This window comes from Lampetra fluviatilis, chromosome 18 (assembly GCF_964198595.1).
Source record: "Lampetra fluviatilis chromosome 18, kcLamFluv1.1, whole genome shotgun sequence".
Taxonomy (NCBI): Eukaryota; Metazoa; Chordata; class Hyperoartia; order Petromyzontiformes; family Petromyzontidae; genus Lampetra; species Lampetra fluviatilis.
In genome coordinates, this window is record NC_136292.1 from 11174468 (window position 1) to 11196455 (window position 21988).

At 46.0% G+C, this 21988-nt stretch overlaps 1 protein-coding gene across 1 annotated transcript in view; it reads right to left on the reverse strand.

The window, feature by feature from the left end:
* Window positions 1–20070, reverse strand: part of LOC144937230 (uncharacterized) — a 46708-nt gene extending 26638 nt beyond the window's left edge. Inside the window, exons 1-8 of the mRNA XM_078864609.1 lie at window positions 19965–20070; window positions 14362–16426; window positions 13045–13232; window positions 10566–10716; window positions 9592–9653; window positions 6309–7807; window positions 4587–4734; window positions 958–1045 (exon numbers count right to left, since the gene is read on the reverse strand). Of these exons, the coding sequence (XP_078720735.1) occupies window positions 958–1045; window positions 4587–4734; window positions 6309–7807; window positions 9592–9653; window positions 10566–10716; window positions 13045–13232; window positions 14362–16297 (4072 nt within the window). The 5' untranslated portion in view covers window positions 16298–16426; window positions 19965–20070. The remainder of the gene's footprint in view (window positions 1–957; window positions 1046–4586; window positions 4735–6308; window positions 7808–9591; window positions 9654–10565; window positions 10717–13044; window positions 13233–14361; window positions 16427–19964) is intronic.
* Between the last annotated feature and the right edge of the window lie 1918 nt (window positions 20071–21988).

Genomic DNA, 21988 nt, shown 5'->3' on the forward strand with positions numbered 1-21988 from the left:
CCAGGTGGGGGCGTGGGGGTGGTCACGTGTCAGGGTGAGATCCTACGGGAAGGGTCGAGAAACAAGAAGAGGTTTCTCGAAGGTGGTCGCGGCCAAGGGCGGGGCCAGCCACGACCCGGGAGCATATAAACCGGGTCCGCACAGGGACCGGGGTTCAGCGTTGCTATCGTCATCTGAAGATTTACGTTCTACGTCCAAGAAGAAGTCACCAACGCGTGGACGAGGACCCCAGCTAGGGTCCTGTCCGTTGTAGCTACTCCCAGTAACTAGCGTAGTTAGCCTGGTGGTCCACCACCATAGGTTATCTGGTAAAGAGGCAGTAACCCCCTTTGTGTTAATGTGTTGGTGTTAATAAATGAGTTGCCTCCAAGAAGTATGTCTGCGACTCAGTTGAATCCACTACAATTGTGCCAACCCCGGGAGAAGGGCCGAGTGGACCCCTGGCTGTGATTTGATTGCGAGCTCAATGCTCGAACCACAAGAAAAGGTAGAGGTGCAGCCCTGCACTTGCGTGCTGTTGCTACTGCTGGTGGAAGGACCTACCCCTCAAGAGCACTTTAGAGAGCCCCTAGAGATAGTATCTGTTGGCAATACCCACACTTTATGCCATCACATGCAACCTATTGGTCGACTAACCCTATCCATTATAATAATGGGTGAGCAGAGGCGGGGTGGATTTAAGAAACTTAACTACCTTCCATTAACTTCCTTGCCAGGAGATTGAAAGGTAGCAGCGACCTTTGGTGTGCAAGTCCATTGTGCTGACCATACACATACGGATGGTAGTACCCCACATTTAAATCCTCTCCTCAAAGAGCGAATATGGGCAGGCGGCAGGAGGCCTGATGGCGTAATGTAACGTGTTAACGTGCCTGCATTAGTCCGCGGTAATCGCTGTACGTGATATCGAATGGAACAGCAGCAAACCGCAGGCATGGTGCAAAGAGATCGCCTTACCATGTTGAATGTCCTTCATTTCAAGGTGAAGGCTGGACATTAGAATTCCTACAGCTTGAGATCGCTTGCCATCCAAGATTTTAGTGACCTGCGTTCAAAACACAGTTACAACAACGTGGTTCGCTTACGCGATGCTTAGTCGCGTGTTCAAAGTCATTGTGAAAAGAAATGGACATAAACAGCACGAGGCTTTCATGAAGTATCACCCAACGGTGTCTCAGGAAGATAATATTTTGAGTCAGCACAGGCAAGCACACACAAACACAGTAACTACATTAGAACCCCTCTTAATGACCATCCCTGTTAACGACCAATCGGTTAAAGACGGGGCCTCCACAGAGCCCAATGTGTTCGCTTACCGACCATTCCTCTGATGACGGCATTACGACAGGAGCACGTGAACGCCAATTTCGGCCAATCGGTGAGCTCCAAAATGGTTTGACCAGGACTATTTCCGATACTCGCTTAACGACCAAATTACTTTACGACCGGTTTCGTGGAACTAATTACCGTCGTTAAAATGGGTTCTACTGTATTTTGTGTCAGCACAGGCAAGCACACACACACAGCAACTATTCACTAATTAAAGTATTTGCATTTGTTTTCACTCAGCGGGCCTTACCTTTTAAGAATTGTGTTTTATTTGTATATATTTTTTTAGTGATTTGCTTACACCTTGCCTCCATAATATAGGTTTTTTGGGGTTAGATCACGTAAATATAAATGTGCCGGAAAACCGCCACCACCCAACACAGCCAATAAGTAAGGTTTGTCACGTAAACAGAACATGCCAATTCGTTACTAGTGTAGTGAGTCCAACTGAGTCGCAGACGTTCTTCTTCAGAGGCAACACATTTATTACACAACACGTATATACAAAAGGGGTAGCTTCCCCTTAACCAGACACAGCCTAGGGTGGGGACCACCCAGCTAACTACACTACCATACAGGAGTTATGGCTACGACGGACCGGACCCGTCCTCGGGTCCCGGGCCATGTGTTGGTGCCTCTTCAGATGTAGAACGTGGAGCTTCCAGCTTGCAGAACGAAGCAACCCAAGTCCCTCCCAGGGACCCACCTTATATCCTCCCGGGTCGGGGCCGGCCCCGCCCTTGGCCCCGCCCACCTTCGAGAGCGTTCCAGCTCTCTCTCGATCCCTCTCGAGAGCTCTCCCCGGACACGTGATCACCCCCTAGCCCCCCCACCTGGGGGCCTCCCTATAGACACTCCAGTACACATGCCTACCGGGGTCAACCGGAGTGCCATGGCCCGGGGCAACCATGTCCCTGGGCTGACACTCTCCCGCTCCCTCTTGTGGGAGCCAGCACTGCACGCTATGCGTGGTGCCCTCGCTATCCCAGCGCTCACCAAGCTCCGCTAAGGGCTGGTACTACACCCACCTACGGGGTGTACGCGATGATAGTGTATCACAAGTCATGCTCTGCCAGAGCCGGCATCACTCTGTAACACACACGATGCTGTCCACGATGTAAGTAGATCACACACCATGGCCCTCGAGGTCCGGCACCATACAGTGACATCCCCAATGTCACTACACTAGTACAACACACCGGTGTGTGGGAGGGCAATCCCTAACATTGACATTTAAACTTGAGTACGACGTTTCGCTAGTAATTAAAACTAACTTCATCATCAGCGTATAATTTGTACTCCTATCGTGTTTTTGTATTATTTGTTCTTGTTAGGTTCTGATCTGCCCCTACTGGGACATCTGTGCAAAAAGAGCTTTATAGCTCATCGGATTCCTCCAGTATAAATATTCAGATTCTGATTACAACCGTGTACATATTTGATACTAAGTTAGTTTTATCCGCTTATATCTACAAAAATACCCAAAGTAAATGTTTACAAGGTATGAAGTGTGACGGGCACATGCTTTATGTATCCGAACAACCAGGCGAATCTATTTTTATATAAATTAAAAACTATTATTTTCAAGTCATTTTCACATTACAGTAAAACCTCATCATTACGATATTTTATCATTCGTATTTGGGGATATTTCGGCACGGCTGCCCTTTCGGGATATATACTGTGGAAAAGCAATTTCGCCATGAGCTGAATTGCCGTACCGAATGGTCCAATTTCGGCAAACACGTGGAGCGACGCCGCACGCCACGACTCAGTCCAGTGGCGGCGCGCATGGTGAGCGTTAGTGCAGACCTGTTGCTTTGAACTTTACATTGCTTATGCACGCTGTGCAAGCCGACCCTCTCAGAAATCTCATCTACACCTACACCAAGAAGCATTTGAAAAGGATTGAAGTATAAATCCCTTAGTCTGCGGGTCAAATTCGAAGCTTTGGATATAATTGATGCAAGTGTGTCAATGCGTATAGTGTGTGAAGAGTGTGACATAAAATCAAGCACCTTGAACATACAGTACAGCAAGTACATACTAGGTGCATTAAGCCCCCCTCCACAACCTCCGTTACCTACCAAAAGAGAACCTACCAAAAGGGAACCTACCACATCTCCTTCTTTGCCTGCAGTGCTGGTTACTCATGGTAAGTGTTTGGAAAATTCGGAAAAAACATTTTTATTGGGGCAGGAGGCACTGAGGAGTACCCATTGTAAATCATTCGGAATATTGGATAATTCGGCAAGGCCAGAGCCCCACATGTGTCGAATTAACAAGGGTTTACGGTGCATGCAAATGCCCCTGTGACCAAATCTCCCAGAACGTTCCCGATTTCCTGAGCTCGAAAGCTACGCAGGCTTGGGCCTTGATAACGCTAGAATGGGTGACCAACAATGTGCAACAAGTTGTTCTTGTCTGCTGTGGGGCCACGTGGTTGGGCAGCAGAGGGCAGTGCAGCGAAAAAATCATTGTTGTACTGTTCTTCGATAAAAAAACTTCCTTCACAATTCTGGCTAATCTCCCCGATGAATCTGCTTGTAATCACCAGCGAAACGTCGCAACTCCAATTGTCAATGTTGTGGCCTTACTCTCCAACACACCGGTGTGCTGAAGTAGACACTAATTGTCACGTTTTGTTTAAATGGCAAACCTTACAAATTTGCTGTATCAGGTGGTGGCAGGTTTCACGACACATTTATATTTACGTGATCTTACCCATAAAAACCTTTATTATGGATATTGGTCACGAAAGTCGACATGTTAAAATTCTTCTAAGCTCCAACGTCCATGAACATTGCATAAGGCTCTAAGTCTCACAGGTAATAACGGTCTGTAGTAGTTTCAGAGCAGTAGGGAGGGGGGGGGGGGCGCGATGGTGCCATGTGACTTTACCCAATGAGGTAATATGCCAGTAAATTTGGCAAATTTGGACCGTGACACCAGCACAAATTGCCCACTCTTTCCAAATTTATATCACGGGATCTTGACCGTCCAACGCAAAGCAAACGGCGGTAAATTCTTTGGTTAATGCTTTAAATTTCTTGATCCGCGCTTTGCGAGATTTTCAATCGAAGATTGAATCCGATTTGTGAAATATGTGCACGCTATGAATTGTATTCATTATTGATATTACTATTATAATACACCCGCAGTATTAACCAGGGCAGCTGCTGGGCTCGAACCACAAACCTCTGCAACAAGTGGCAGATGGCCAACATTATGCTTAAGAATTTTAAAGAGTGACTCACTTGCTTGGTTTTAGACTTTTTGCTGAACGCATCGAACAGCGGCTTCTTTTTCTCTTTCAGGGATTTTTTAGAGAAAAGTTCTTCGAACTCCAAAGGATTTATCCTTGCCTCATCCAAACCATCCCAGATGGTATTTGCAGTATCCGACCTGCAATCAAAATAACCTTACATTAAAAGACAACCGTGCTCTGCAATGTAAAGACATCGAGTGAGAACAATGCAACACGAGTTGATTGTCGGTTGATGGCACAGCAAATAGAAGCCTCTGACATTTACGAGTTTAAGTTAACACAGAGGATGCTAAAATTGCATGTAAGAGTTAAGGCAGTTGAGAATAAAGCTTGGCTGGTTAGTAGGGTCATTTCACCATTCTTCACCACTTGGGTCACACATCACGATGGTGAAGAGGGTACTGGTGCCGTTTTTTTATGTTTAGTTTGGTGTCCCTCCCCCGCACCTCTGATTAGCATGGTTTGGCTACGTACAGTACGAAAGAAGTTCACCGTACATGCATATTCATACCGGATTTAGATATCACTTGTCACTGACGTTATCCATGTCCGGGAATCAAACCCAGTTTGGTGATTTCAACATGCGTTTTTTTTAGCCAGTGCACACCAATGCTACACCAAAACTATTTGTATTAAGAATTGTAATTCACAATATCATTAATAAGAATAAATAGAGAAAAGCAAGTTCGATTTATTTGACATGATATAAGAAAACAAAGGACAACGTATAATGTTTTGACTGCCACAGTTAGAGGTACAAGAAGCCCGCAGAAGACAGTGAATTGAGTTACACAAGCAATTTGAACAATTGGATGCAACTGGGAGGAGTAACTCATGCAAAGTTCTCGAGTAATATTATGGGCAGAATTGAATGGAAGGCCATGATCATCAATGCCTCTGAGAAAGGACATGGGAGCATACAGAGTTATATTCCCAGACATCAGCATATTTTATTAAGATCCCATTTATCACATGAAATTGGATTTTTTATCGAGGTAACCTTTTAATGTTTGATCTTGGTATAAAATTCTCTAACTGCTTGGCTATAAAGATCCATGCTTCATCATCACGAGCCATTTTCTATCCACTGCTGGAAGAAGGCTTGCCCACGCTCATTGCCATCCCTGTCCTGTGACGACACAATCCATCTATACCATCTGCACATATTATTTCTCTAACTACATGGTAGTTGTCCTCTAGGGCACGTTTCTGCTTGTGGCTGCCATTCCATCCCTTTCACTATTTGTTTACTGTATGCGCTACTCGGCAGGTATGTGTACATGTTGAACTTCTTTTGAACTGTACATAGCCAACCATGCTACTCAGAGGTGCGGGGGAAGGACAAAAAACTAAATTCGTTTTCAATCCAGATGATTCAAAAGTGCATGCATTTCTAATATGGGAAGAGCATTGCAAGAAGTGCATCTGCAAGCGCGCAATTCAGTGACAATCTTTGTCCGATGGTTAGCCAAAAGCCACTGCGAGGATGATCAGAGTTTGTGTGATAATTTATGCTCCTTGACGAGATCAGCAAGGCATTGTGGTTCATTGTGCGGTGAATTGTGGGTTGGGCGGTCTACTCTACGCGACTCTGCTTTGTGCGTTGGAGAACGCATCTACTGCATAAAGTGAGGGAAATCCGTATATCGAGCAGACGAGACATGTTGAATTCCTAGTTTTTTGCATTTTAACACAGCATTAATAAAGGTACCTTCTATCTTTGAGCTGAATGCGCGCCCAGTACAGCGGTTTCATCGGAAGGTGCGGCTCCACAGAGGGCCGCTGCAGCGCCACGCCTTGCGGGAACGCCGTCTGGTGCCCTCCTATGTGCGGGAAGCCAACGCCGTAGTGCGACGCACTTGACAAGGCACCCGGGTGAGCGAGGAGCGGCGGGGCAGACACTCCAGGGGGCAGAGGTGGAAAGGGAGGGGGAGGGATGCAGCCACCGGGAAGTGGTGGAGGAGGAGGGGGAGGGAAGGAGCTTCCAGGAAGAGGTGGAGGAGGAGGGATATGGCCGCCAGGGAGAGGTGGTGGAGGAGGGATGAAGCCTCCAGGGAGAGGTGGTGGAGGAGGGATATGGCCACCAGGGAGAGGTGGTGGAGGAGGGATGAAGCCTCCAGGGAGCGGTGGAGGAGGAGGGATGAAGCCTCCAGGGAGCGGTGGAGGAGGAGGGATGAAGCCTCCAGGGAGAGGTGGTGGAGGAGGGATGAAGCCTCCAGGGAGCGGTGGAGGAGGAGGGATAACGCCTCCAGGAAGAGGTGGAGGAGGAGGGATAACGCCTCCAGGAAGAGGTGGAGGAGGAGGGATAACGCCTCCAGGAAGAGGTGGAGGAGGAGGGATAAAATCTCCAAGAGGGGGGGGAGGGATGAAGCCTCCAGGAAGAGGTGGAGGAGGAGGAGGAGGAGGGACCAAGCCCAAAGGAACAGGAGGAAGAGGTGGAGGAGGAGGGATGAAACCTCCAGGAATAGGCAGAGGTGGAGGAGGAGGGATGAAGCCCGTAGGAAGAGGAGGAAGAGGGGGAGGTGGAGGAATGAAGCCCCCAGGAAGAGGAGGCAGAGGGGGAGGAGGAGGTGGAGCACTGTGAGGAGGCGAAGGAATCAAATCCGCAGGAATAGTTGGAGGAAGAAAAGAAGGGGGGAGAGGAATGGAGCCTTCAGACATAGCTGGGAGGCAGCAGTCTGCAGGAAGTGGATGAGGAAGCTTTGGGTCTCCACAAGTTGTGAGATTTCCATTGTCGCCGCCTGCCTTGGGCATTTTTGGGGCCGACTTAGGCGAGGGTTCGTAGAAGGGAAATGAAGCAGGCGGGCCGACTTTACGTGATACTTTGGTGTGGAAGCACGACTTTGGTCTCGGGGCGTTCTCGGCCTGGGGAGAGCACGCCGCGTTCGCCCTCGAGGGTTCTTCGCCGTAGAATAGCGTGCCGAGCGGGGAAACCATCTTTTCGGGAGAGGTCTGAACCGATCGTGTCTCGGACGCCTTCGTCGTGTGCGCCGTCGCCTCCGTCTGCGTCTGAGCGCTCACGCCCTGCGGCCCGTGGGCCTCCGCGTGGGCGGCCGCGTCCCTCACGGTGCCGTGACGTCCCAGGCAATTGCTGTTGATGTCAGCCAGCTCAGCAATCCTTCTCCTCAAGTCCGCGACCTTATGCTCCAGCCTCGTGAGCTCCCTTGTATGCTCTCCATTCAAGTGAAAGACTCGACATTCGTGTATTCTCTGAAAGCACACATATTCAACATTTACACAAGTATTTTGGCCTGCTCTGGACCGAACACCTCTGAAGTGGTGTGAGCACCCATGCTTTACCACCACTCATCAGCTAACTGTGGTGCTAACCGTTTGATTTACTGGGTGGAGAGAGACGGGAGATTGCACCGGCATCCTGCTGTGGGATTACAAGTCCAGAGTGCTAAGAATCACACCACAGCAACATCCCCGACGGCTCTCGATTTACTACAAACGCACGAGTTTGTTCGAGAGGGCCCCAGGCCTAATTACGAGTTGCATAATAACGCAAGTCTCCTCAGGGCTCCTATGTCGGTATAACAACAGTTTGTGAATAATACGTGGCTCAAATTTTCGAACGAGATATCATCCTCAACCCATGCATAGAATAGATGTAACAAGGCACAAAGGTGCGCTGCACCGCATGTACAAAAGCTTTCAGCCTTAACCAGACCACCGGCTCAAAGGAACTGATTGTGGGGCAATGTTGTCGTTTAGGACCACGGACTCAAATGTAGCCACCCCCCAACAGACAGCAGTGAAACAAAGAGATGCAGCTGTAGACCAGCAATTTGTCCTCGTTAGGACTCGTCAGTACAGTGCAGCTATCAATGTTGGCTGCTGCCACATGCTCTGGGAGCATAATATGTGGATAGGATTTCGATTTAAAGCTTTCGTGACTGCATGGATTCATATTCTTGGTTCTTTCGGTAAAGTTACGTAGAAGGGAAATAATAAAATATAAAACATAAGATAAAATTCTCACGACGTTTCGGCCACAATGCAGGCAGCCGTCCTCAGGTGAAGAACAGGGCTGTCGGAAAGACAGCGTCCTAATGAACACTGCTAAGCTTGGCAGTGTATTTTTAAGCTGGGTCGGAGGAGGAGAGAGCCTTGACAAAGGAGTTAACATATCAACAGAGGAATTTAGCATGTTGATGACAAATGCAGATATGGGATTAGTCACTACTTGTGGAATGTGTAGGTGGTGGGGGGTCTCAAAGTCATATTATGCTAGTATATTATGTAGGATTAGCAGTGATAAAGAGAGAAATAGGATTACCGAAAGAACCAAGAATATGTGGATAGGACTTGCCTTTACACCATGGGGCAACACATTCTCTCAACTCTTGACAAAAGGCTTTTTTAGACATCGGACGCTGCATGTCTTTGTGTATTTTAAAATCTATTTGTTTCCAGCCTGCAATTAAAGTTTTCTGTTGTCATGGGTTTTCTCATCATTTACAGATTTTAGACAGCGGATCTTCATGACCAGGTAAAAGCAGCCCATTGAGATCAGGAGTCTCTTTCTCAAGGAAGACACTCATTTAAATAAGTACGGGAACACACATCAAACAAAGTTCACTGTGTAAATAAAATTATATCGAAAAACGAGGCTTCAAATATAATAAATATACATGAAGAAAAAAACACTCGTAACTTTACATGCGCATTCAATAAGTATGATAACACAAATGTTTGAATGTTATTGTTAGGACTTATTGAGAGTCAATGGACATACAGAAAATAATAATAATGATGCTCACGATGCTCTATCTACTGCAACACTGGAATCTCATACACTTTTAACGTCAAAGCACATTTATATGCTATGAAAGAGGGCAATTGCCCCAAACGTTGCCTATTATTATAAACTTTCCCTTTAAGGCCACAGCATGAATGACAAATGCATCGAGTTGCTTGTTAATTGTGCTTGTGCACCACTGCCAACGCAAATAATTTGTTTAATTGTTACGTTCAACTCCTTTGCTGACCTCTGCATGTGCCACAGCCCCATTGTGCTTCTGCTTCATTCGAAGGATTTTCTTTCGATATTCTGCAAGAAAATAAAAGTGACATTTAACAATGTGGACCTTTCCCTTATAAACATTTTCCAAGTCGTTATGACGATGTCCGTCCGTGCGTCCCGTTCATCCGTACATCTCCATCTGTTCGCCTCACCCCTCAAACCGCTCGTTCAAAGAACACGTTGCTTCAAGGTCATGAGGAAACTGTTTTTCCTCCAAGATGATTCTTTAAGCTTGGAAACATGCGAGAGGCACTGGAAGCCAGAGCTAGAGAGTGTGAAGTGTCTTGAGATTTCTCTGGACTTTACAGTTATATATATTTTTCAGTTTTGCTCTCCAACACACCGGTGTGCTGTACTAGTAACGAATTGGCACGTTCTGTTTACGTGACAACCCTTACTAGTTGGCTGTGTAGAGTGGGTGGCGGGTTTAACGACACATTTATATTTCCGTGATCTAACCTAAAAAATACTATATTATGGATGATATTGGTTGCGAAAGCCTATGTGTTCAAATTCAGTTTGCAAAACAAACAATATCATTTCAACACCTGTAATGAATGCAATTAAAGATTGAAATTCATTACAATATACTTATACGAGTTAAATAGCCTGTGAGGGAGAAGGGGGGGGCTTTAATGAATATAGCAGTAAGCTCAGAACTCTTAGGAGTAATAATAATGCACTTTAATTGCCCAAGAAGGCCACACAGAGTCTCAGCACTCTTCTTTAGAAGGGTCCCCCATTGGGATGCTTTGCCACCAATTCCATTGATTCTTTTTTATTTTTACATGTAGAAGGAAACGCAGAGTGGTTATAACACTGAAGGATCCTCACAGATGGATTCAATAAACACATGGACTCCATCCATTGCATCACATCTAAATCTTAAATGTCATCTCCTGGCCACCACCTCGCAGCCCCATCGTTCATTAATCTCACCTTCCACCAAATGCGCCGAGTCAGCCTGGGCGGAAGAAGCTTCTCCAGACTTGAATGAAGGCCAGCCTGCCTGCAGTCTCTGCGGAGGGCTGTTGTCCCAAGCTGCTCTTCTCTCGCCACCCACAGCCGCCCAGGCATACAGCTCCTCTGCCTTAAAGGAAGGTAAAGGTACAGGTGCAGCCCTGCGCATCACATGCTAACGCCACTGATAGTGGATGGGCCTCCACTCGACGGAGCTCTAGACAGCCCCTGCCGAGGGAATTCGACCTACTTCTTCCACACTGGACAGACCTTTTGGTAGATGTGGGAGTTCCCACATTTTACTCCACCGCACGTGAGCTTTTTTCGACCTAACTGTGGTGTTACCAATTTATACAGCTGGGTGGACAGAGGCAGTGGGCCAGAGATTTGATCAACTTGCCCCATAATCCCAACTGCCGCGCCGGGAGATGAATACAAACGCGGTGTGCTAACAATTTAACACATTCCTGCGGAGGGAGCTGGTAGGAACGTTGGGTTGCTCAGGTCAATGGCGGCGTGGTGTATTCCGCAAATATGCCCGACTGTGAGGGCGGGCACAAGCCGGCGTGAGTAGGTTAAACGTTGAGTTTTATAAGGGCACCACGGGGTGACCAGCTCCTCCCCTCCCCACCCAGCCCCACCCCTCCCACCCCCCCACCCAGCCCCACCCTCCCCACCCAGCCCCTCCCAACCCAGCCCCTCCCCACCCTCCCCTCCCAGTCCCACCCTCCCCTCCCCACCCAGCCCCACCCTCCCTCCCCACCCAGCCCCACCCTCCCTCCCCACCCAGCCCCTCCCCTCCCCACCCAGCCCCTCCCTCCCCACCCTGCACGACGGACACAATAATCCCTTGTGGGCTGGTGTAACCAGGAGGTTACTACCAGTACCAACACAGCAGCAGCACTCCTGCTAGATTTGGACAGCATCTGAATTTTCACTGAACACAGACCACTTCACAACCCCGTGTGCTCGAGTATCGCATTGCATCTAAAAAAACTGCAAAACACCTCATCAACACATATTGCCACGAAGGCTATACAACTGCAAATTGGCACACGAGTGGCCATGAAAAAAATTTACCTTTGCAGGTTTTGGAAAGCAGCTCTCGCCGTACATTATTGATTAGGATGCAAATAAAACACTGCACTTTTTACAGGGCAGCCATCGATACCAGTCCGCTCTCACAGCTCGTGCTCTGGATGTGCGTGCACGAGTATAAATTATCTACAGCATCAATATCGCACACGGAAAAATAACACAACGTCTAAAAATATCACGTTATTAAAGGAATACACGGCCCAAAAAAAACAAGTAGTTATTAACGAGTACACAAAAGAGCTGTGTGTGCCAGTCTGTTCCACATGAGCTGAAAGCTTCGTTAATGATGGGGGGAAAAAGGACTCTGCAGTGACGTTTGTGATATCTCTCCAGCGATAGCGTATAAACCATTACAACAGTGTAGCACAGTACAGGGACAACATCACTACGGCATTCCTGAGAATCACATTAAAGTGCTTTTTGTAATCATCAGCCAAGCTTCAAACTCATTGCCAGACAGCATGGGGACACACACCATAGAGATACATCACTCTTCGAAATTATACTGTAAGAAAATTGCAGTACAACAAATGGGAGTGACATCACAGCGATGTCACTGGTGCCTTAATAAATCCAGCAGTAGAGTTGAACAAACTAGGACTCAAAGGCACAGGGTGTGCACTGGGTATTCCTCACATTTAATAGCTGTTGCTTAAAGATTCGTGACATTATATTCGCGACAACACAAGCAGATCTCTTGTAAACACTTTTTCAAGGAAGAGCCGCGGAACTCTAGCCATGCCAGGTCGAGTAATTGAACCGATAATCGGGAGCAGAATCAATCAATCAAGTCATCGGACGGCACAGCTCGAATGGAAAAACAAATATTTCATGAAGCTCATCTCCTTAAGATCTGGCTGAGTGGCGTTGTGCTCAGAGCGTTCAACCAAATGAGGAGTTGAGAGACCAAACCCCTGTCAGAGATCGCCAATAAAATGCATACCACCCTGTGGTCATCGCATGGATAAACTGGCACCCACCATCATGGGAATGTGTCATATCCACGACCAGCTCGGGCACAATGACAGAAATGAGTGCTGCCCCCCCCCCCCCCCCATTGCTCGTTTGAGCAGGGAGGCACTAAGCTGCTTCCAAAGGAAAGCTAAATCACACAATTAGTATATTTGGTATTCGCTATCACGAATGCACGACGTTTCAACAGACGACTATAATCTGCAGTACTTTCACCGTAGGGGGCGATGTTGCGATAAAACCAAATTTGGACCGTGACATTTTCGGCTAATTTGCCCGCAGTAATAGTCACGGGCATCCGCTGGGCACGAACCGCAAACACTCTGCAAGAATGCAACACGTTTTAAGCGCACCACCACTCGGCCACGGCAATGAAAAGTAACTGTACCTGAAAAGGTGGTGAATTTTCTGCAGAAAACGTCATGGATTTCAGCTCTGGTGAACGCCTCGCTACGCAGAGAAGCCCAGCGTGCAGGAGCTTCGAGCAGAGTCTGCGAGCCTCTTCCTGTTTCTCCTGAGAGCTGATAACATCTCCATCGGGGATCGAACGGATAACCCATTCCAGCAGCGCCCTCCCTAATGCACAAAATACAAAGAGGTCAACATCTCCCTACACTGCGTTAGTAAATAAAACAGCAACAGTACTGTCTATTGTTGTCAACATTTTAATTAGATTAGCTAGAAGTGTATAAAAAAACACATTGCTGCTGACTGGATATTTTGGTTTTAAATGACGCTCACTAATTAAATTATTTAGCTAAGAAAATGAAATTGCACTTGTTCGTCTAATGCAGGGGTGGCAAACCTGTAACAGACCAAGAACCAAAAAGTAACCATCAGTTCTGCAAAGAGCCAAGTGTAAATATAAATGTGTAAATATAAATGTGTATATATTGGCAGTTTTCAGCACAGCACGGGAGACATGAAAAAATATTTTTGCCACTGTGATAGTGCGTTCTACGTTATGCCCTTTCAACAGAGCCACATGCGGCTCAGGAGATGCCAGTTGGCCACCACTGGTCTATCGCTTTAAGGTCTCCCCACCCAGGCTACTTGACCGTGCTTTACAGTGCCGCTCAATACGGCTGGTAAACGAAGGAAGCCAAAGACTGGTTATGATATAATTCATCACTGAAGTTAGCCATTTTTCGATTTAAAGCTCTCGTGACTGCAGGGATTCATATTCTTGGTTCTTTCGGTAACGTCACGTAGAAGGGAAATAATAAAATAATAACATAAAACATAATCAAATAAAATTCTCACGATGTTTCGGCCACAACGCAAGCAGCCGTCCTCCGTGATTTTACCGAAAGAACCAAGAATATGAAGTTAGCCATGGCTGGGAATCGAACTCGGGTCACCAGGTTCATAGTGACCCATCTTTCCCTCGATAATGACAATATATATATTAAACTAAACCTGTCATTTGTGTAAGGTTACTGAAAAAATATATATTAAATACCCACACTGTGGACCAACAGATCAATATTCCCTGTTATGCCAAGGCAAGTGTTCTATAAGCACCACAGTAATTAATGCTGGCATAATGGAAAACTATCACAAACAATAGTTACAGAGTTTAGCGACTCTTTCTAAAAGATTTACACTTTTGAAAGCATCACTAATAGATTCAAGGCTTCACCATTCAGTTGATAAATCATGTAAGCAAACATTCCTCTTCATGAGCATCATCTGGAGGACATACCTGTAAATTCTGCATTGAAGCCTAGAGGTTGTGCAGGTTCTCTGGAATCCAGACGCATTTTGCCACAGAAAACGTCACTGCTCTGATCGTCTTTACCCCAGGAAAGGACATCCATGGACCCAGCTTTATGCAGCTTCTCCTGTCTCTGCTTCAGACTCATGGTCTCCTCGGTCCAGTCGGCAGAACGACTGACTTCTGAATTCTTGAGGGCAGCCATATCCCACGACTTGGCAAGCTTGCGCACCTTCGACTCGTGATTGTGCATCAGGATCGCGTCCGTGTAGAGGCCATGCTCTTGGCTTGACCGAAGAGGGCTGTGCATGGGCGACATTACTGGGGACGCCACCGGGGAGCTCAGTTGTCGAGTGGTGGTGATCGGGTACTGTGTGTTGATGTGCCTTCTGTGCACGACGGTACTGTGCAGGCAAGGGCTTCTTGTCGGCGAGTTGTGATGAAGACAGAAGCTGCTCAAGTCACAAAATTCCAGCTTGGGACTGGATTCGGTCCATGTCTTTGTCCTCATTTTCACGCCACTCAGTTGGTCAGATTCCAGTTCTGATGGAACGCATTCTGGAGAAATATCTCGAGCGGGCAGCTTGACATCTACATCGCATATGGTTTCCTGTTTGTCGGTATCCAGCAACTCACAAAAATCATGAGCATGCACACCCAACAGCAGACACTTGGTTTTCGCTGAGCAAACTTCCTGTGCTTTGTTTTGTGTTTTAGGTTTGAAAGATGACGAATATTCAAGCCCATCGTTATCTTCACCACAGCAATCTCTAAACTCTTGTTCCTGTTTTTGATGGTCACTTGAAAATGAAGGGACTTCTTGTATCTTTTCATAATGGAGTTCCCTCAGTTCATCAGAAGTGTCTATCTTGCCAGGTTTGTAATCTGATGGTACGTGTTCTCCGTAATTATGGTAACCTGAGTTCCTGAGCAGTAGATGTGGTTCCTCGGTTTCTTTCAAAATTCCTTCTTTTAAATAATCCTCTGCTTTTAGAGTTCCCTGCAGTGGCTCATGTTTTAACATAGCCTTCTGGACATTTACCAAAAGACTGTTGTTATTCAACGATCCTTTGGTACTCACTGGTCGTTTATGATCCGGCTTGAAATTACGATTATGAAGATCAACATCATAAAACGAAGTTAAATATTTGGCGTTGTCTACGTGCAGACCTGTGCACTTCACCAGGTCACAGTTTTGCCCAGCTGATGAAACTGTATCATGCACAGGAGCGAGCCTGCTGCCATCTCCTTCGCCAAGGGTGATAAATGTCAGAGCTTGATCGGTGTGCGTACGCATTATTCCCCGTGCTTCCCTCGCGCTATGGAGTGCAGCTACGCCACTTTGGCCATCGGCCACAAATCTGCATTTACAAATCGCAGAAAAAGCTGTCGATCCTACAGTGTCACCCGCCGAGTGCTGTTTGTTATTTCCTATCCCCTGCAACTCGTCCGCACGTTTAGAATCCAGCGCACTGGCGTAACCTACCTGTACACCCGCCACTTCTGCCATCTCATCCAAGCGCCGCCTTCCCGTCGCATCAGCGCCGACTCCCAGCGGCTTCCCATCCTGATTTCCCATTGCACTGTCTGACGGGGCAGCACTCAGCAGCTGCCGATCATCAGCAGGATCAATCGATTCCAGCACTGGCCGTGCCTGCGGAGCCCGTGTGGAGCCATCGGCCCACACATCATGCTCACTGCAGTGAGGAAATGCCGAGGGGACTGTACACAGCAACTCTATGCTTTTAAGCGCATGCTGTGCACACTCAGCATCATCCTCCTCCTTGGCATGCTCAGTGGCACTTTGCTTGGCCCGGTCGCAGATTGCAGCCCTGTTGATGTTGTACGTTGTCATGAAATCATTGTAGGACTGAGTGCAACAAATATCTTGGATGTACTTGTTCAGAGACATTGGCGTTTCCATCGTGCAGTGTTTGCAGCGTATTAGGCCGCGGGATGAATGTCATTGAAATCTGTAGAGCCACACATAATTCTTGGTGAGGATGAGGGAGAAATTCAGAGCTAAAGTGACGAAGTATCTTCAAATATTTAACTGCAAAAACAAGAATATGCAGCAGTATTAGACTTCTGCTCACAAATATAACGTATGCATTGACATTTTCCTGATTAAAACAGATACAATATATTTATTAAAACAGCCCGTGACTTTAACAATTCTAACATTTGCACATCACTTTAGATCCGTTAATATTTGTTTAAAATTTTAATTTCAATAAAATATCACTTAAACTGAGAGATGGCATAAATCACTAAAAGTGATGGTTCTCCCCCACCCCCCTCAACGTATCCTGCTTTTAGTGATATTTTAAGGGAAGTTAATTTGTGTTTGACGTGCCAGAAAAGTTTTAAGGCTAGAAACGCCGATAATCCACAAAAGGGTCGAAATGACAGTGGCTAATTCCTCCTAAAAATAACTTTACACCGAATGGAAATGGCTTTAAGATTTTGATTTGAAAGAGACAATTGGAGAAACAGAAAAATACATCTTATATTACTACTATGAGCCAAGAATGTCTGTTTGTGTGCAACGTGCGTGACGTCACTCCACATGCCGCACCCCCCGTCATGAATATTCATAAGCGGGTGGATTTTTACACTCACGCAGGTCGAGCGGAAATCTTTTTTTCGCAAATTCGCTTTAAGTTTCACGTTTCTTTATTGAAAGTGAATCTAATCAATAATTCTACGCAGCAACAAAGTGGATTTGGTGTCTTTATTTATTTCTTCAGTACTTGAAACAAAAGGTAAGTCTAATTTAAGCTTCTACATTATGGTAAAATAGACATTTCTCGGTGATTTTCCAGATATTGTATCAATTTCCAATTTATTTAAACCTCAGCGACTGAAAGCAGAAGAGAATAAAGTATCAGAGCAGTGAATTGGAACAAATTGAAGGTCAGTTATATACAGTGACATGAAGTGAGGTATTTTATGATGTAGTTTTGTGCCAGATTCACTGCCATTAATACAGTGCTACAGTGATATGCAGTGAAGTGTTTGATGACTTCGTTTCGTGCAAGATTCACTGCCATTAAATTTACACAAGACACAATTATACTCTGCTCAATTTTTTCGTAGATATTACAGCTTCCGTCCTAGGACGGGCAAAACGCTAGATTATATAAAAACGGTGATACCACATGCAATATATTTTTTAGAAAACAATGTGAAGATTTAAACTGAAATGCAAAGAAAGAGATATATACGGAGAGACAAATGGAGATGGGTGTTGTTTTGCTTTACGTCAGGTGCAGTGTACACAGACATCCTTTGGGGTGGTAGCCACATAGACGGAAGCCACATCAACGCCCTAAATAGAGTGAATGTTATTAGTCACAGCTGTTAATTAAATACCACAATGCCCAACATACACATCGGCCATGTGTACTGTGTCCCCCCCCTATTGCTTTCAGAGTGGAAGTCTAACCCACAGCTTTCCTGTATACATATGAATTTTATGGCGAGACCCCAGGGTCCCATAAGCCCCCGGCTCTGGCATAAACATTATATTATAATGTGAACAAAAACTTTGCTCTTTTTCACCAATGGGTTTGAAGGATGGTGGCAAGTGTTGTCTTGTTAAACTATGCCTTTAAAACTGAAAACGACTTACCTGCAGTACCTCTATTTAAAGACACTATCGAATTTATTTTTTACAACCTTGTCAATCATCGTGTTTCTCAGTGTGGATTTGTGAACACACTTTGTAAACAGTACATAAAATAGTACGCGTTTTCAATGCGCTGTTAACAAGTGTTTATACCAATGTTACTCTACAGAGCAAGTGGGTCGCCGCTCCTCTTATCCGCATCGATACGAGTGGTATGTGGGGACTGTGGCTTAACCGCAAAACAAACCTATCTGCACAGATGCATACGGACAAGAGAAGTATTATCAAACAGCAGGAATTAACGGTGCCACGCATCTCATCTGTTAAATATCTGCAGGTAATAGGATTGTCATCGATTGATCCTGGCTGCAGACATTGGTAGGTCACAAATAATAATGAAGATAAGAGAGCAGTTTCACTGTATTATGCAAACCGTTATGGCAAATAAAGGGCTAAAGTCGTGTAGGCAGTTTAAGCAGCTTTGGACAAGACTTATGATCCTGCCCATACCCGAGCATGGAGTTCATTCGCTTGTTCAGCTCTTCTGCGCATTTGTCCTCGCTGCTGCGCTTGGACATGACAACAGAATGATCCGCGCCTGGTGGGTTGCGCATTTATGTGCGTGTTGGGACGGAGTCGCCAAAAATAAATTAATGAATTAAGATTTTGACTTCCGTTTATTCGGGACCCCGGGGTCGTGCCGTAAGGCTCACATACAGAAGCGTTTATCAATCCACTGCTGGGTGAGGGCCTCCCCACGCCTTTCAGGGTTATTTGGCCACACTTGACCACGCCAATCAGTGCGGGTCGGTTGAAGGAATGCAGCATAATTGTGGGAGCATAGAAGCACAGTATAATTAATGGGATTTTTCTGCACTGCCATCTTGAGGCATTGGTGGTGGTTGGTCGTCCACCCAAGCATTACCCAGGCTCAATGCCTGCTTAGCTTCTGCGATCTCTGGGTGACTTGGATCAGTATGCACCACCAGCTCTCTCATTGACACTGAACACCAACTCACATTGTTGCTGATCGATACTCACTTTCCCAAATGTGCTGCAAATTTAGAGCCAATTTTAATACACTTACTGTTAGTTCAGTCGTGGAGACACTCATGTGCCAATGGGAACATATATAACTTAGACTTACTTATATTGTGATTAAGTATATTGATAATACAGGTTTTTTTGGGTTCGATCGCGTAAATATAAATGTGTCGTTAAACCCGCCACCACCAGACACAGCCAATTAGTAAGGTTTGTCACGTAAACAGAAAATGCCAATTCGTTACCAGTACTGCACACCGGTGTGTTGGAGAGTAAATCCACAACATTTACAATCCGAGTATATAGTTTCGACAGTATTTGAGTGTAAATGTTGTGGATTTGCTCTCCAACACACCGGTGTGCTGTACTAGTAACGAATTGGCATGTTCCGTTTACGTGACAAACCTTACTAGTTGGCTGTTGGGTGGTGGCAGTTTAAACGAAACATATAAAGAACCAAAGAGTATGGACACATATTTACGCGATCTAACCCACAAAAAAACCCTCTATTATGGATATCTGTCGCGAAATCCTACGTGTTAAACTACGTTTATTGAACTCATTCACTAATTTATTGCCGTGTCCTTTCAATCAACGCTTTTTAATTGCTGCTTTATAAACTTGCGGGAGACATGCAGAGCTGCATGCCCATTAACACCGCAATAAACACTGCACTGATAAACACAACATGCACAGCACTGCATAGGCCTTTAATCAATCCACTGCTGGATGAAGGCCTCCCCCACTCCCGTCGGTCAGTGCGGGTTCTGACCATACTTCACCACGAGCTGGCGAAGGCCGGGGACCATATAAGTGCTGTACAACAAATACAGCACGCGCGTACTCAACGTTGACAATTAAAATACAGGGCGCTTCAAAAAAAAATGTGAACACTGTCGATAATTTGCAACAATACCACGAAAAATGTCCCTCCGGGCTCTGGAGATCCGCCTGGAGAAGATTCCAGGCGTGCGTTGACAACGATGGCGAGACAGCAGTGCCCGATGCAGCTGATGTTATAAAGGGGCCCTAAATAAAAATAAAAACACATAAATATTAAAACACAAATGTTTAACTTCCATAACAAAGTAATTGTATTTTTAAAATTTGCTAAACAGCCAGATAATGACAAATCGCTAATCTTAAACACGCAGTCGTTCGTAAAAGTCGAAGGCGGTATAGTAGTATAGCAATAGAGCAAGTGCAGAATCACTGAACCGGAATTGATAGCCCGGATCTACATATGTAGCTACTCTTGCTGCGAGGATAATCGGGCACTGCGAACAAGTAGAAACTTTTTGAAGCTATTAACATACATTTGTTATCATGTTACAGTGTATTATAACGACATAGTCTCAAACAAGTGTTAAACAATGTTGAAGCACCCTGTTACGTTTTAAGTGTACACGTTTTACAACACACACACGCAACCACGCACGCTCATTGACAAACCACTGCTTAGTATGGACCAACATCTCACACTAACATTTTTAGCAACTTTTTGAGTTTTTTAACAAGTGTTTATCTGTGTGTGTGCTCAATTGCCAATGTTTAAAACCCATCGGGCTCGTGGTCACCACGTGCCGTGAGCTGGGTGACGGCGAGCGATTCATCCAGCAGCGGATCGACCACGACCAACGATGCACGAGCAAATCATGTTGACGATCCCACTCAGAAGCACAAAGAACCCACCCCCAAATGTCGCCTTACCAGACTATGGGGGGTAAATGCTGTTCGCGAGTAGCACCGATGAAGGCTACACGAGGGAGTGGGTGGCCAGCACCCACACCCGGCCGCCTTTGTCTCCCCAAGTGGCGATGTTTACACAATGGTCCGGGTACTAATTTGAGACCGTGTCGACCGAGGGGGGAGGCCCAGGACAGGTTCACTTAAAGCTCACGCAACACAACACAACTAAGCGTGATAACGACGTGAACAATCACAGGTTGGAACTTTGAGAACACCAAAAAGATGACATCGGCGGACGAGCAACAACAACACTTTACTTCTTAGACGTGAGCCCAGTTAAACACGGGGCCGCCACGCGGTTGGCTGACAACGTTCCACGTGGAACTTGGGATATATATTCTTGGTTCTTTCGGTAAAGTCACGTAGAAGGGAAATAATCAAATAAAACAATACAAATTCTCACGACGTTTCGACTGCAACACAAGCAATCATCATCAGGTGTGAAATCCACAGCAAGAAAATCCCTGCAGTCACGAAAGCGTTAAATCAAAACTTGGGATATTCTTTATTTAATTAATTTAAAAAAATGTATTTAAACATCGAATGTATACAACAAAAAAGGCAAAGAACTTACCCTTCAGAACCTTTGGCCCGGGAAAAGAGCGAGAGACCCCCCCCCCTCCCCACACAGCTCGGGATTTCACACCGCCCTTGGCCACAGGTGATGATTATTCAAGGCCACAAACTCTGACCACGCGAATTGCTCACGAAGGGGGCCTTTGTTGGTGAATTTTTCCCAGTCTTTGGGGGGTTGTTTGTTGTTGTTGTTTACTCTTCCAACACCAAAGCACCGTGTTGTTTATTGATCTCCCTCCAGCCGGGGTGGCTTCACCCGTTCACGAGTTTTTCACGACGGATCGAGCTCCCATAGACGATATTTGAATTCATCTCCAAGGCAAAGAAAGAAAGATGCGCGCACGTGTGTGTGGGGTGGTGGATCGTGCCAATGTTGGATTTTGTTGCTGCTGCTACTCGCCGCAACCACCACGTGTGGATTCCGCCTGCGGATGGTTTTAATCAACTTGGTGACGTGAGTGAGACAGAGAGAGGCAAACACCACCCCCACACACCACCACCCCCACCAGTGAGACAGTCACGGAGATAGGTTCAAATTAATACAAATAAATAAAAACTACGACGTTTCGATCACAACACAAGCACCGATCGTCATCAGGAGGAAAAAAGATGGGA